The 14540-nt window shown below is 38.5% G+C and overlaps 1 protein-coding gene across 1 annotated transcript in view; it reads left to right on the top strand.

Moving 5' to 3' along the window:
• Positions 1 to 14540, top strand: part of KU70 (ATP-dependent DNA helicase 2 subunit Ku70-like protein) — a 301835-nt gene that overhangs the window by 20077 nt on the left and 267218 nt on the right. Inside the window, exon 2 of the mRNA XM_089373743.1 lies at positions 12484 to 12600. Within this exon, the coding sequence (XP_089229869.1) occupies positions 12484 to 12600 (117 nt within the window). The remainder of the gene's footprint in view (positions 1 to 12483; positions 12601 to 14540) is intronic.

The raw sequence follows: 14540 nt of genomic DNA, 5'->3' as shown, positions 1-14540 counted from the left end.
ATCAATACTAGGGACATAGAGCATATCGATACTAGGGACATAGAGCATATCGATACTAGGGACATAGACATGATCATTAAGCTGCCCCACTCAAAAATTATTTGTTTCTTTCAAAAAAAAAATTGAATTTCGAACATTACTACAAAAACAAATTGCAAAAAAGGCAAAACGCTCCCGAAAAGGCAGGGAGCGAATTTTTTTTTTAGGGAGCGTGCTCTCAAAATCGCTCCCTTTTCAGGAGCGATTTCGGGAGTGCGCTCCCGACCCGCCCCTGAGTCGCTCCCGCCAGAAGCGTGGATTGGGAGTGGGATCGAGGGGGTGGGGGGTGCTCCCCTGCAACACCGGACATGACCCTTCATTAAAGGGCACCTGCCTAAGTATTTAAGTGGAACCTCATTTGTAACAATCATCATCTCACCTAAGTCACTTGACACGTGGATTCGGGATTTGACAGATATGGGGATTCGAGTGTCGGATTCAGACACGTTGACCCCCGAAACAGGACACATTCAGATACGTTATATATTATTTTATTATATATAGATATATTAAAAATTAGATATTTCTTAAAAAAATTCTCATTCATGATACAAATTCATTGATTTCAAACATAGATTTTCATTTAGATGTAAGTTTTGTTGTTTACAAAGTAAGTAACATTATGGCAATGGGCATGCATAGTACATACAAAATTCAAATACAATTGTAATTTGTGACATGTCACATAGATGATAAATGATAAATCATAAATTCTGAATTCATAATACATATTCAATTCATCAATGATCCAATAGGAGAAAGACAAGATAGTAAGATAAAGACACTGACAACTGTAGTTTTCTCATTAAGTCATCAAAATCAAAATGTGTTACATAGGTAGTGCAATGTCAAAGGCAAATAGAAATAGAAAATACAAAACAACTACAAGTATACAAGCCTCAAGGCAGTAGGTAGTTCATGACTCATGAGTCATCAATCCTCACAAACATCATCAAAATCAGCATAACTGTCCTCATCATCATGGTCACCATTGCTCTCCTCTGCTGCATCCTCCTCCCCTGTATCCAAAGTCGTCTCTGCATCTGCTGGTGTGGAGGATGACCCCTCTACAGTATCACCATCATCAAATTTAACATGCTCTAACACTAGATCATTGAAATCCATGTTGGCCAATGCCAACTCAACACCGCTGTCCAGACCCATATCATCAGGGAAGACATCCCACATCTTTGTCTTTCCCTTCAACCACATTTCCCTCTGCCTGTAAATAAGACGAAGGTTGGTGTGCACATACACCATTGTCTCTGCCATGGACTGCTCAAGCCTGTTCTTCCTAACACTATACAAATTCCCATATGTGCTCCAATTCTCTCTCAACAAGAGGATGAAGTCACCTGAGAGAAGAGCCTCATGGCTAATTGCTATAGAGGAGGGCTTGTTGCCCCATGATTTGCCCACCAAGAATAGGGCTTCTTAGCCCCCTTGTCTCTAATAGGATCATATCCTGCAAATCGACCAGTGCCAATGGAAAACCCTGCAGAGGCATCCTCCACCTCATCAAGCAATGCTCTATCTTGAAAAACCCGCCTGAATGCATCTTTCCTCTCCTGTGAGATTTCAACATCCATGTGAGGAGGGAATCTGCGGGAAGGTCGACCATTCAGCCTCTCATGGTTGTAGTATTTTGGGTTCAATGAGTGAGCCAAACAATGTAAAGGTGTGCAATTCTTGTCCCATCTACTGAGAAGAATATCCTGTATAGTGGTGAAGAAGGCCTCTGGTGATGTCTCATACTCGGGGCATTCACTCTGTAAAATAATGCTCCTCACAAACTCAATCATGGAATCCCATCCCTCATAAACCTCTCCTAGGATGGGTTGGTCTGTATGTGCAAATCGAAGCAAAGAAATGATAAGGTCCATGATTTGAATAAGTAGATCCACCCTCTCCCACCAAGCATCATCTAACACTATGTCCTTCACTCTTTTAGAGGCTACTTGATTTGTCTTTCTCTTAAAAGACCAAAACTCTGACATAACCATGGCCCCAAGAGCAGTCTTGACCTCCCTCAACCTCTTCAACATGATGAATGAGGAGGCAAACCATGTATTCGCAATCTTCAACAATCATAGATTGCTGTACTCCTTGTAGACAGTGAGGGCATTTGTATGATTTTGTACAAAGTTATGGATATGCCGTGCATCATCAATAATGTTACCAATCCAAAGCACATCAGAAGCAATGGATTTCAGTGCTAAGTTCAATGAATGGACAATGCAAGGTGTCCAAAACACTTGTGGATATTTAGCTTCCACAATCATGCCGACAGCCTTGCAAACATGTGCACTATCTGTAATGATTTGCACACAAGAATCAACACCTACATCTTCAATAACTTTAATAAACAACTCACCCATATATTGTGCATCCTTGTATTCTCCAAGTGTATCCATTGCTTTCAAGAAAACTGGACCATTCAAGGAAGACACCATGAAGTTGATGAGTGGGTGCCATGCTGGATCTGTCCATCCATCAGAAACAATGCTAACCCTAGATGTTGGCCATGATGCTTTAATAGGCTCAAACATTTTTTGCACCTCTTTTTTTACCTTCGTCAACAATGTGGTTCTAAGCTTCTCTGGACCAGGAGGCACATACCCTGATGGAGCTCCTTGAGTTAGAGCTCGGCACATTTCAATAAATAGAGGTGAGCTTGCAACATTAAAGGATATGAAGTTTTGTTAGAAAAAAAGGCAATGGTGAGATCAAGTTCTTCCCGTTTCTCCTTTTGAAAAATCTTGTACATTGGATCAAGTGAAATTGCCTTTCTTTTTGCTGCTTGTCTCCCACTAGAACTCTCAAATGGGAATTTGTTGTTGCCTTTCCTAAAAAATGGAAGGGGGTCATCATTCTTGGTTTTTTTTGATTTTGCAGGCACATTGGCCATACCAACATTGAACTCTCTTTCCATTTCTTAACTCTTTTGTAAAGGAACTTTTGTACAAGCTCCAACTCCACAACCTGGTAAAGCCAACAAAGGTCCTTTCACATGGAAATATGTGCTTGTGAAAGTATTGTGGCAAAAGTTGCGTCTCCAATTCACATTGCTTCCTCCCTTCACCTTGTTGCTTGGCCCTTGCTCTCTTGTGACATATTTCCACAAGAGATATTTCTCAATGTTACATTGAGGAGGAAGTCTTCCCTCATCATTACTTGCAATAGAGGGAATACTTGCAGCAGACTTTGATGAAATTTGGGGAGGAGGGGCATTTCCAATGGGGACATTCTTCCTCTTCCTTTGTCCCTTCCCTGTTGCCCTTGATTGAGCCATGAATACTATAAAAAATAAACAAAAAATGCACAAATTTGTAAAAGAAATGCATATGCAAACTGCTATAATACAAATGCAAAGAAATAGAGAGGAAATGCACTTACCTGTTGCTTGAATCTTCTTGAAACGCTCCCACACTCTTTGCTCCTTGCTCCAAACCCTCACAACAAACCCACAACAAAAGAGAGGAGAAAATGAATAAAAAGAAGAACAACTCGCCTTTTTTATGCTGCGTGTCTTTTTTCCGGAATTGTGTCCAGAAATCGAGACACATCGTGTCCAATTGGGACACGATCCGGATTCGATTGTGTCCCAATCTGACATGACGTCTCCCTATTTCCGAACACGAATTGGCATGAATTGTGTTGGATTTGTCGGATTCACGACACTTCGACCTATTTCAACAAATCCGGTTTCATAGCATCTCACTTGTATTCAAGAATTTATATAAATATATTATTTGTCCCATGATGGACATTTTTATATTTCAAATATTTTGAATATTTTGTTGTGTATATGAACTTTGTTCGGAACGTTGGTATCAAGGATGTTCGATCCTTCGGGCCGCTGCACCACTACATAGAGCCAATCTGATCCGGCCTTTGGCCATCATGCTTTCGTCAACCTTTTTGCTGTCACAATTCAAGTGTTTCACTATACAAGCTTTCGAAGGTTCTTCGATTTTGTCATTAGGGACCATAAGAAAAGGGTTTATAGAAACAAAAGAAGGTTAAAAAATTACGAAAGAATATATATATTTGAAAAAAGTATATAAAAAAATAGATTATTGAAAAAGAAAAAAGAAATAAAAACAAAAGTCATATTAAAAAAATATATAAAAAAATAGATTATTAAAAAAGAAAAAATAAATAAAAACAAAAGTTATATTAAAAATATTCAAATAAAAAAAATAAAATTAAAAGAAAACCAAGTGCAGCCGAGGCTGCATAGTCGCCGTTGCTCGTTGACTCAATAACAGTTGGAGCTGCTAGTGACGACCTCGCCTGCTTATGGCTATTGACAATCAACCAACTGATTGCGCTGCTGCTGTTTCGCCCTCGACCGTTGGTTGTCTCCACATGTTGACCCAAACCGGTTAGAATCTGCCCAAACCATTTCTGGGTCTTGGAGATCTCATGTGCTTTAGCCTCTCCACCATTTTTCATGGCTAGAGCACATTCGATGCTACCCCAAATCAACACTTCCTCTTAGCTAGGATTGTGCTCTAGTAATACTCCTCACTGAGTATCACCCTGATCATCCAACATCGGTCCCTGTGCTGATGCTAGGTCTCCCTACCCAACATCCTCTGCATTGCTACATCCTGTACTACTTCCCATGGCCCTGCTACTGCCACTGCTGCATTATATGGCAACTCCCTTTGCATCCGTGTTGCTGCATCTGCATCCGTGTTGCTGCATCTGCATCCGTGCTGCTGTTGGCCCTTCTTCCCAACACTGTATCTGCACTGCAACATCACCCCCATTTCTGCTACTGAAATGGATTCCTTATCATCCCCATCTTTTCCCTGAAGTAATCAAACTTTGTCCTTCCAAGGGCCTTGGTGAGGATGTTTGCCACCTATTCTCCTGTCGGAGTGTATCTCAACTGTACAACTACTCGTTGGACACAATCTCTGACAAAGTGACACCAGATATCAATATGCTTTGACTGATCATGAAATACTGGATTCTCAGAGAGCTTGATGCAACTCTGATTATCCCACATGATCCTGGTCGCCTCCATTTTTCTCCTGAATAGGTTCACAAGCTGTTTTTTAAGTCATATGGCCTCACACGACACTGTACTTGCCGCCATATATTTTGCCTCAGATGAGCTCAGAGCCACGAACTTCTGTTTCCTACTGCACTAGGAGGTCATTCCTGATCCAATGTTGAAACAGAACCCAGAGGTACTTTCCGATCCACTGAACTTCCTGCCCAATCTGCATCAGTAAATCCACTCAATTTGATATCCTTACTACTAGTGTACAACAGTCCATAATCGACTGTTCCCTATAAATACCTGAGAACATGTTTGGCTACTGCCTAGTGCGCCCTCTTCGGTTCCACCATGAACTGATTGAGGGTGTTGACAACGTAGCAAATATCTGGCCTGGTATTGACCAGGTACATCAGGGACCCTATGAGCTGCTTGTATAAGGTGGGATCAACATCCTTGTCTTTTGATGCATTAATCTTCTTCCAATTGGTGATCATTGGAGTAGCCATAGGTCTACAGTCCTCCATCCTAAATCTCTTCAGGATTTCTGTAGCATATCTCCCTTACCCAAGGAAGATCTCTCCCTTTTGCTGCCAGACTTCCAACCCTAGGAAATAATGCATTCGTCCCAAGTCCATATCGAATTCAGTGGCTAGATTCTTCTTGCAGTCCCCGATGAGCCTGGATGATCCTGTCAGAAAGAGATCATCCACATACAATACTAAGATTAGCGGCTCATTCTCTACGACCACATAGTATACATTTGGATCTATGTCACTCTTGACAAATCCCATCTTCTGCAAATAGCCATCGATTCGACCATACCATGCTCTAGGTGCCTGTTTCAGCCCATTAAGGCTTTCTTCAACTTGCATACATGAGACTTCTTCTCATGTGTCTCAAAGCCCTCTGGTTGTTCAATGTATACCTCTTCTTCTATCACCCTGTTCAGAAATGCCGTTTTGAAATCCATTTGATGAATCTCCCACCCCATATGTGCTGCAAGAGATATCACGGTTGTAATAGATGTATACCTGGCTACTAGGGCGAAGGTTTCTTTGTAATCAATTCCTTCCTTCTGAGCATACCCCTTTGCCACAAACCTGGCTTCATATTTCTCAACACTTCTGTCTGCAGTGTATTTGATCTTGTAGATCCATCTCGAACCTACCACTCATCTGTCTTGATGCCTTGGCACTACCTCCCAGACATCGTTCACCATTATGGAGTTGTACTCCTCTACCATTGCATCCAGCCAAACCTGATGTTGAGCAGCTGCCTCTTGGAAACTGGCGGGCTCCCCATATTGAGCTACTAATGCCTGATATCTATTTGGTTGTTTTCGCTCCCTCTTATTGTTTCTTGGCGCATCGATGAAGTACTCTGCATCTTGCGGAATCTGACGAAGTTCCCTGCTAGTTCTTCCTCTGCCAGCAGGAGCTTCTGTTAGCTCCTCCTCATCCTGTGAGTCTTCCTGACCCGAGGAAGAATTCATTACTTCCGTTGGTTGAATAGGTTTAACCAACGACTCCTCTTTTGATTGCTCTTTGGAAGACATTTTTCGAGATTTTCTGAAAGCCCTGTCCTCCATGAACTTCACATCTCATTGAACCACTACCTTCCTGCTCCCTGGAAGATAGATTCTGTATGCCTTAGCGTTCTTGCTATATCTCACTAGATATCCTTTTTCCGTAGTTTGATCCAACTTTTTCCTCTTTTCCTCGGGTAGGCGACAATATGCTAAACTCCCAAATATCCTAAAATCACTGACTTTAGGTGTCTTCCTTGTGAAAACTTTCTCTGGAGTAATCCTACCCAATGTCTGATGAGGAGTCCTGTTTTGAACATAGATTGCTGTGTTGCATGCTTTTGCCCACAGGAATTTTGGCATATCCTGATCATACATCATGGCCCTAACTGCTTCTACAATAGTCCTGTTCTTCCTTTCTGTTACTCCATTCTGCTCCGGATTGTAAGGAGCTGTCCACTCTCTTCTGATGCCTTCCTTAGCGCAATAATCAGTGAAGTCCTTATCGACATACTCTCCACCATTATCTGAGCACAAAATTTTTATTTTCTTCCCAGTCAGATTCTCCACCAAAGCCTTGAACTCTTTGAATCGACAGAAAGCCTCATCCTTGGTTTTCAAAAAATAAATCCAAGTTTTCCTTGAGTGGTCATCAATGAAGGTAAGGAAGTACTCGGCACCACTAAGAGCTTTAGTGGACATAGGTTCGCAGATGTCTGAATGTATCAATCCTAGTACACTCTTGGTCCTGTTTTTACTTCTAAGAAATGTTGCTTTGGCATACTTTCCTAGAGCACATCCTCTGCATCCATCATCTCGTTCCGTACTAAGATCCAGAACTCTTGTTACAGTGCTCCTGAGAATTCTTAGAGCCCCATGGTGCAAATGTCCCATTCTTCTGTGCCATAGTTCGTTCAAATCCTTGTCTCCATGACTGCCTATGAGTGCCATTGGTGATTCTAGCTGTAGTCTATATAACCTGTTACTTTTGTTCTGGATCTGCACTTTCTTTTTCCAGCTCGGGTGTTTGACGTATACTTTCTCCTTGATGAAGAAGACGTCATAGCCTTTGCTTTCTCCTTGATGAAGAAGATGTCATAGCCTTTGCCATGAAGTTGCGACACGGAAAGTAAGTTCATTCCCAATCCTTGTACATGCAACACATTGGTAGCACGGAACCTCTCTCCCGATTCTGTTTGAAAAACTATAGTACCCATCCCTACTAGAGTACACTTTGCCTGGTTCCCCATGGTGATTTGAAAGTTCATCTTCTCCTCTCGATAATCTGAGAAACATTCTTGGATTCTCGTCATATGCCAAGAGGCTCCATTGTCTATATACCATACCTCTGATGATGCAGAACTAGTCATACAAGCCACTTCTTCTTCTAGCTTGGAAGCCAACATAAAGAAATCGAAATCACTTTCTCTTGTGCAATTTTCTGAAAATTTGTGCGAATCTCTTGATCTAGATGCCTTTGCATCATGGTCTCAACCCATAATTGATTTTCCCTTCCTGTCGCTGATTACTTGCTCTGATACCGTGTGAAAATTCTATCACTGCAACAACTGATTTACTTTACCTACTTATTTTCCAATAAGTTATTTATGAAATTCCTTCAATAAACATTAAAATAAATTCTGCTGCAGATATCACAACATAATAAAGAAACAAACACATGCACAAGAATCAACACATGACACAGATATTTTGGACAACAGTCCCCGGAAAATCCCAATGTGGGAAAACCGGTGCAACAAGGGAGGATTTTATTATCCAGCAATTCTTTAGTACAACAGGGTGCCAAATTGGCTTACCCAACAAAGAGAAAATTCTCCAGCACTTCTCCCAGTCTCTGCGTAGCTCCCAGACACTCTGCGTCAGCCCTTGCCTCTTTGCGTCAACACTGGGCATCTCTGCGTCACCCACGCAGGCCCTCCAGTGACTGTGCAGTTTGCTGCTTCCTCTGCGTCTGCCTGGGAGGCTCTGCGTTTGCCTCTCTAACGTCTGCGCTGGTCTTCTGGTGCTATTCCCGACTCTCTGTTCCATACTTGCTGCCTCCTGCTGCTCTCCAGACCACTAGTTTGATTTTCTCAGCTAACCCCGCTCCAGAAATCAAACTGACTGGTCTCCCTCATTGTATTCTCCAACTGACCCTCAAGCCTCTTCTTATACTTTTCTTGTTGGTCAATCAACGGCTGAGATTAAATCTTTAATCAATGGCTAAGAATAGATTTGGCTTGATCCATGACTTTTGGACCATTCTAACCAAGTTTTATATTAATACCCATTAATATTTTATTTTTCCTAAGTTTAGACTTAGGAACTTCATTAAAAATATTAATTATTTTAATATCTCCCAAACCGGTTAGAATCTGCCCAAACCATTTTTGGGTCTTGGAGATCTCATGTGCTTTAGCCTCTCCACCAATTTTCATGGCTAGAGCACATCCGATGCTACCCCAAATCAACAATTGTCTCCGGGTGGAATTTCCCAAAACGATTTATGGGTATTGTGGAATACATGTGTCCTAGTCTCACTGCAAATTTTGAGGCTCAAAGCACATCTGATGCTACCATAAATCAACATTTACAAGGCTAATTCATTTTATTTTGAGTGGTTATTTAAATAAGGTTAAAAGTGAAAAGGGTTTTGAGGTCCGTATAGAAAAGGGTATTTCATTAAGAACATATTTCATATTTAGAAAAAAAGAGTTTAAAAAGGGAAATTAAGTATTTTAAAGGAAAATTTTTTGAAGGATTAATAAAACTTTAAAGTGCTTAGCTTTAAAACCCTAAGCTAGTTTCGTAAAAGAAAAAAATGGAGACTAGCAATTGAAGATTTTTGAAAACCTCACACAACGCTATTAAAGTACTATTTAGAATTAAGGGGATTCTTCCAGGAAAAAATGTTATTATTTCTATCTCTCCCGTTGAAGAAAAAAGTATATAAACCCTAACCTTGCCAACCAATTGGTGATTCCTGAGTCAAATGTAATCGAAAAATTAGATTGTCGGGATAAAAAACAATATGACATAACCGATTTAGAGTGAAACATTGGGGGTTATATGTTTATATCGCAATTCTTTGTTCGATCCATGTGGGTGGATCAAGGTGACATTATTCTGGGTTCACCTTGGATGGAAACAGTAGGGTCCTTCATCCTAAATACGAAGAAGAAAATTTTAACTTTTTCTTATAGGAAGAAAAAAATAACTCTACAGGACATTACATTGAATTCAGATTCAATAACACCAGAAGGCATACAAGATATCTCAAAAGTAATTTTTCAAGAAAGTGAAAAAACAATACAAAATATGCAAAGAGAAGTTGACAAAACCACCATTGACAAAAATGAAGTTTCTCGGCTTAAAGACCATAGTGAAAAATGACTGATGCAAATTAAAAAGCTTAAGAAGGACGAAAAGTCATTGGAAGACAAAGTACAACAACTTATCGAAAAGGAAGTGTCGAGATCTTCAAATGTAGAAATTCAAGTTGAAGAAAAGGGAACGAACACCGATCCAGTGAATATCACAACTCAAGAAGATCACAAGCCAGTTGAAGTAAAAACATATTTCAATGTTGCAGTTCAGACGATGAAAAATCCAAATGAAAATTCTGTAACCAACTCAACAACATCAGTATTTGAAGTAAATTAGGAAATTTCCACATGCATGATAAGGGAAAATCAAACCACAAGAACTCCTTATCGACATCCGAATCACAAGAGCAGACAAGTCAATTAGTCTGCATATCTGTATCACTCGAAATAGAAACAATAGATTTATGTTCCGAAGAATACTGATGTTTGCACAATCCAATCTTGTGAAAAAAACTCATCACAAGTTTACAGAAACTGGAAGATTCCAGAAAAGATTGATTTAGGATGGTCAGATCCCTTATCACTTCGACTATTTTGTTTATCACTCAGAGTTTCTTATCATCTTGTATCAACGAAGATGACAAATCGAAGAATTCCAAAAGATGCGAATAGATTACAAAGACATAAAATCAAATAACATGTCTTGTCAACCATATGCTATGAGGACAAAACTTTTTAAAGAAGACAATATATATATATATATATATATATATATATATATATATATATCAGTGTTGCGAAAATCGCGATTTTTTGAGTATGGCGATATTATCACCCAATTTTTACGCAATTTTTTTTTTTTTTTTTTTTTTGTTCACAAAAAATCGTGATAACTTGAAAAAATCGTGATTTTTTGGGGAAAAATCTTTTGGAGGAGGTGACACAACCTACCCAGTCTACACCTGTCACTAGTAGAGGACGTGGTCTACCTCCTGTAGCTCCTAGTTCTTCAGCTTCTAGAGCACAGCAGAGTCCATTGCCAACTCCGCTGGCATCTACATCTAGAGGGGCAGAGGAAGTCAGTGGTATTAGACTTTAGTTATTTGGTTCATTTCATTGTATATGACATCATGACTCATGATATGAGATACATTATTATATTTTTTGTTGATATTTTGAAGTTGAGTTGGGACTTAGGAGTCAAGACTTACTATTCAGGACATGATTCACTGTTATGTGTGATGTAGCACTAGAAATGATATTACACATCTTATATATTAGTTCTTTTATCATATTTATGTGTCAATGTATTTATTTTATGTTGTAGATTCTTTAGATATTAAAAAAATTGAAAAAAAATGAATATTTTTGTATGTTACGATTTTTTCCCGATTTTTACCGATTTTTCCCCTTTTTTACGATTTTTTCCGATTTTTTTCCCCTCGCCGATAATATCCCGATAATGATTACTGCAACATTATATATATATAATGATAATTATAATAATGATTAGTATAGAAGAGAAATGTCTCTAAGGACATGACTATTCATGAAAGGGCACCCACCTAGGTATATAAGCGGGCCCTCATTTGTAACAATCATCATCTCACTTGTATTCAAACATTTATATAAATATATTATTTGTCCCAAGATGGACATTCTTATATTTCAGATATTTGTAACAACCATTAGGGGAGGTCCCACTGTACTAGGATTGAAAATTAACCCCCCATTTAGGTGAGGTAACAAGTGTACGGCCAAGACCCTTCCTTCTAAGTTACTCCATAATTTATGTTAAATGCCCAAATACAAACAAGCATAAGCACCCGATTGCAAAATGAATAAGGTACCTTTTGATTTGAAGCCCACCTTCCAACATGTGCTCTTTACAAGTGGGCGGGTGAACATATGACTCGTGCAGATGGTGGAGATATAAATGGCACATTATATCGGCTACAAAGTGGCTCTCAGTGGCTGCCAGCTGCCGGCTGGAAGAGATGGGTAGGGGAAAAGCTTCTCCTAGGGGTTGCCCACTTTTAGTGGGTAAGATGGTGTATTAATTTTTTTTTGATAATTTTCCATATCTGATTCATAAAGGGGATTGAGTCCTTAGAGGTGTGAATATTCTCCCCTTGAAGTGCATTGTTTTGGTGTTTGTTTTCTTGGGCAGCCTGAGGATTTTGATTAGCTGCTGTAATTAGTATTTTAAATTCAGCCATAAGGGTGAAGGTTCAGAGAAACAAATCCAGGGAACCTCAAATGTTGAGGTGAAATTTCTGAATTTATCTTGAGCACAGATTTGTGAAATTTCCGCTAACCACACTACCTCAAAGCTAGAATCATGGCTGCCCCATACTCCACTTAATTGGAATAAAGTGTTACTATCTGCTGCGTCTTTCTTAATCAAGAAACTGCACATTTACTGATGCTGAAAACATCAGATGTAGTGGACTTCCTGCAAATTCACACACACAAATACAAACACGCGTGTATGTATGTATGCATATATCACCTATAGAGCAAGATTGAAATAAGTATGTTGACTTTTGCATGTGTGTTGTTTAAACTTTATACAGGATGAGGGGAAGACAGAAACACATTTCAGTACTGTGGTCAAGTGTATTGTTGAATCTCTGAAGATTCACATCATCAATAGAGATTCTGATGAAGTTGCAATATGTTTTTATAACACTGTGAGTCATCTTTCTTTATGTTTTGTGAGTTCCTCATCTATTAATTCTGTACAAAGTTATAATTGAACTTCACAACTGTGACTTTTATACGAGAAAATGAAATATCAGAAGATTACAAAAATTCGTGATGCATCTAATTCTCGATCAGTGTATCTTCTCAAAATTTGGGCTTCAGACTCGCACTTTTTATAGCCTACCATTTATGTGATTTTGTTTCATAATTTTTTTTTTTTTTGGCTGTTAAATATATCTTATATTAACAGAAAACTATTTACGATTGTTACATAGAATTTAAAGCATTACACAATGTTATGTACACAGTATTTGGGTATTATACAATATGCAGTATACTGTATATATATTATATACATAGTGTATACCAATAAATCATGGTCATAGCTAGAACAGCTGCTCTCAGCATTATTTTTTTTGATGTCTCTCATATGCTATCACTTTGTCATCTTGATTACAGAGTGCATCAATAACCACAGTCCTTGTTGGAAATACTGAGGGGTGTGAAGTAGTATTTCTTATCAATTAGCAGTTAGCACTCTGTTAATCCTTTTCACAGCATTAGTTATTCTTCAACATTATTATTATTATTATTATTTTTCTTCTTTATCAGATATAAAATGCGGTGGACAACACCATACAACAATGCAGAAAGATAAAGATAGTTGACACAGACTTTTTAGGTGGAAAACCCCCGCCGGTTCAAAAACCACCGAACGCTTCTTAGTAATTGTCTTCTCCCTTTTAAAAGAAATTAATCTCATCAAGTTTTCAGCGACAACTGAAGGAGGGCCCAACCCCTTGATTTATAGGTTACAACCAGTGGGATGCTACCTACACCCTAATAACTTGCAGCAACTGGAATGACGACCCAACACCTTGTAAGTTAGGCCCACAACTTGACAAGTGCCCCAACACTATAATTACCAACTGTTGTCGGAAGGATGCATCGTCACCCTGTAGTTTATCAACCTTGTTGCACCCATTTTTTCAAAGTTCCAAGGAAGCAGTTATACCAATTTTTTCAAAGGATTAGGATCATCAACCATAAACTTTTTGAGTCATTGTAAACCCATTTTGCAAAATTTTTAATGTAAATGATGCTAGTAAGACTTTGTAAGTTTGTATGCACGTAACAACCTAGGTAAACCTATTATTTTGATGACAAATTTTATCCTAGGAGGCTTTTTGTTTCACTCATTATCTGTGTTTCTAAACATGGATGATCAACAAAATTTTTCCCTCGAGTCTCACCCCAAAGCTAGGGTGGAATTTATCGTCAAAATCTTAGGTGAGTCCTAGTTTTCTAGTTGAGTTTTCTGTAAAAGTAATTTGAGAATAATTTAAGCTAATTGGCTAAATTATTTTATTACAAGTCACTTGGTCTACTAAATCATATTGTGTCGCAGAATTGAGTAAATTATTTGAGGGTCTATAACGAACAGATATTCCCCCTTTGAGGGTTGATTTTGTAAAATCTTATTTAAAAAATATTTTAGTGCATGGTCCCTCATACTTAGACACTATGGCTAAAATATTTGAGGTTGGAAAAATAATTAATCCCCTCAAGTGTCAATTAATTAAATTTTTTTTGCAAAAATAAAATTAAATCCTAAGCAAATGTTAGAGAAATTAAATTCTCCAAGTGGAAAAATTTATCAGTCTTAAATAAATTAATTTTTGGAGGTTCCTCACAAAGAGAATATTGGAAATTTCAATAAAAATTGGACCCTTGGACCTTGGTGGTTAAGTCAAAGTCAAATGTTTGAGGAAATTAGCTCAAAATAATTATTTTTGAGCTAATAAAAAATAATTTTAATGAGAAATTCGAAAATTCCTCAAAAATAATTATTTCAACAATAGAGATTAAAAAATCATCAAAGATTTATCGACGTTAAAAGATCATCAAAGCTTTATCGACGACCGAG

The sequence above is a fragment of the Pinus tabuliformis genome, chromosome 8 (genome assembly GCF_031772625.1).
Source record: "Pinus tabuliformis cultivar Carrire ecotype Pingquan chromosome 8, CPIR1, whole genome shotgun sequence".
NCBI lineage: Eukaryota > Viridiplantae > Streptophyta > Pinopsida > Pinales > Pinaceae > Pinus > Pinus tabuliformis.
The sequence above is the reverse complement of the archived record's forward strand: the minus strand, read 5'-3'. Positions and strand labels throughout refer to the sequence as shown.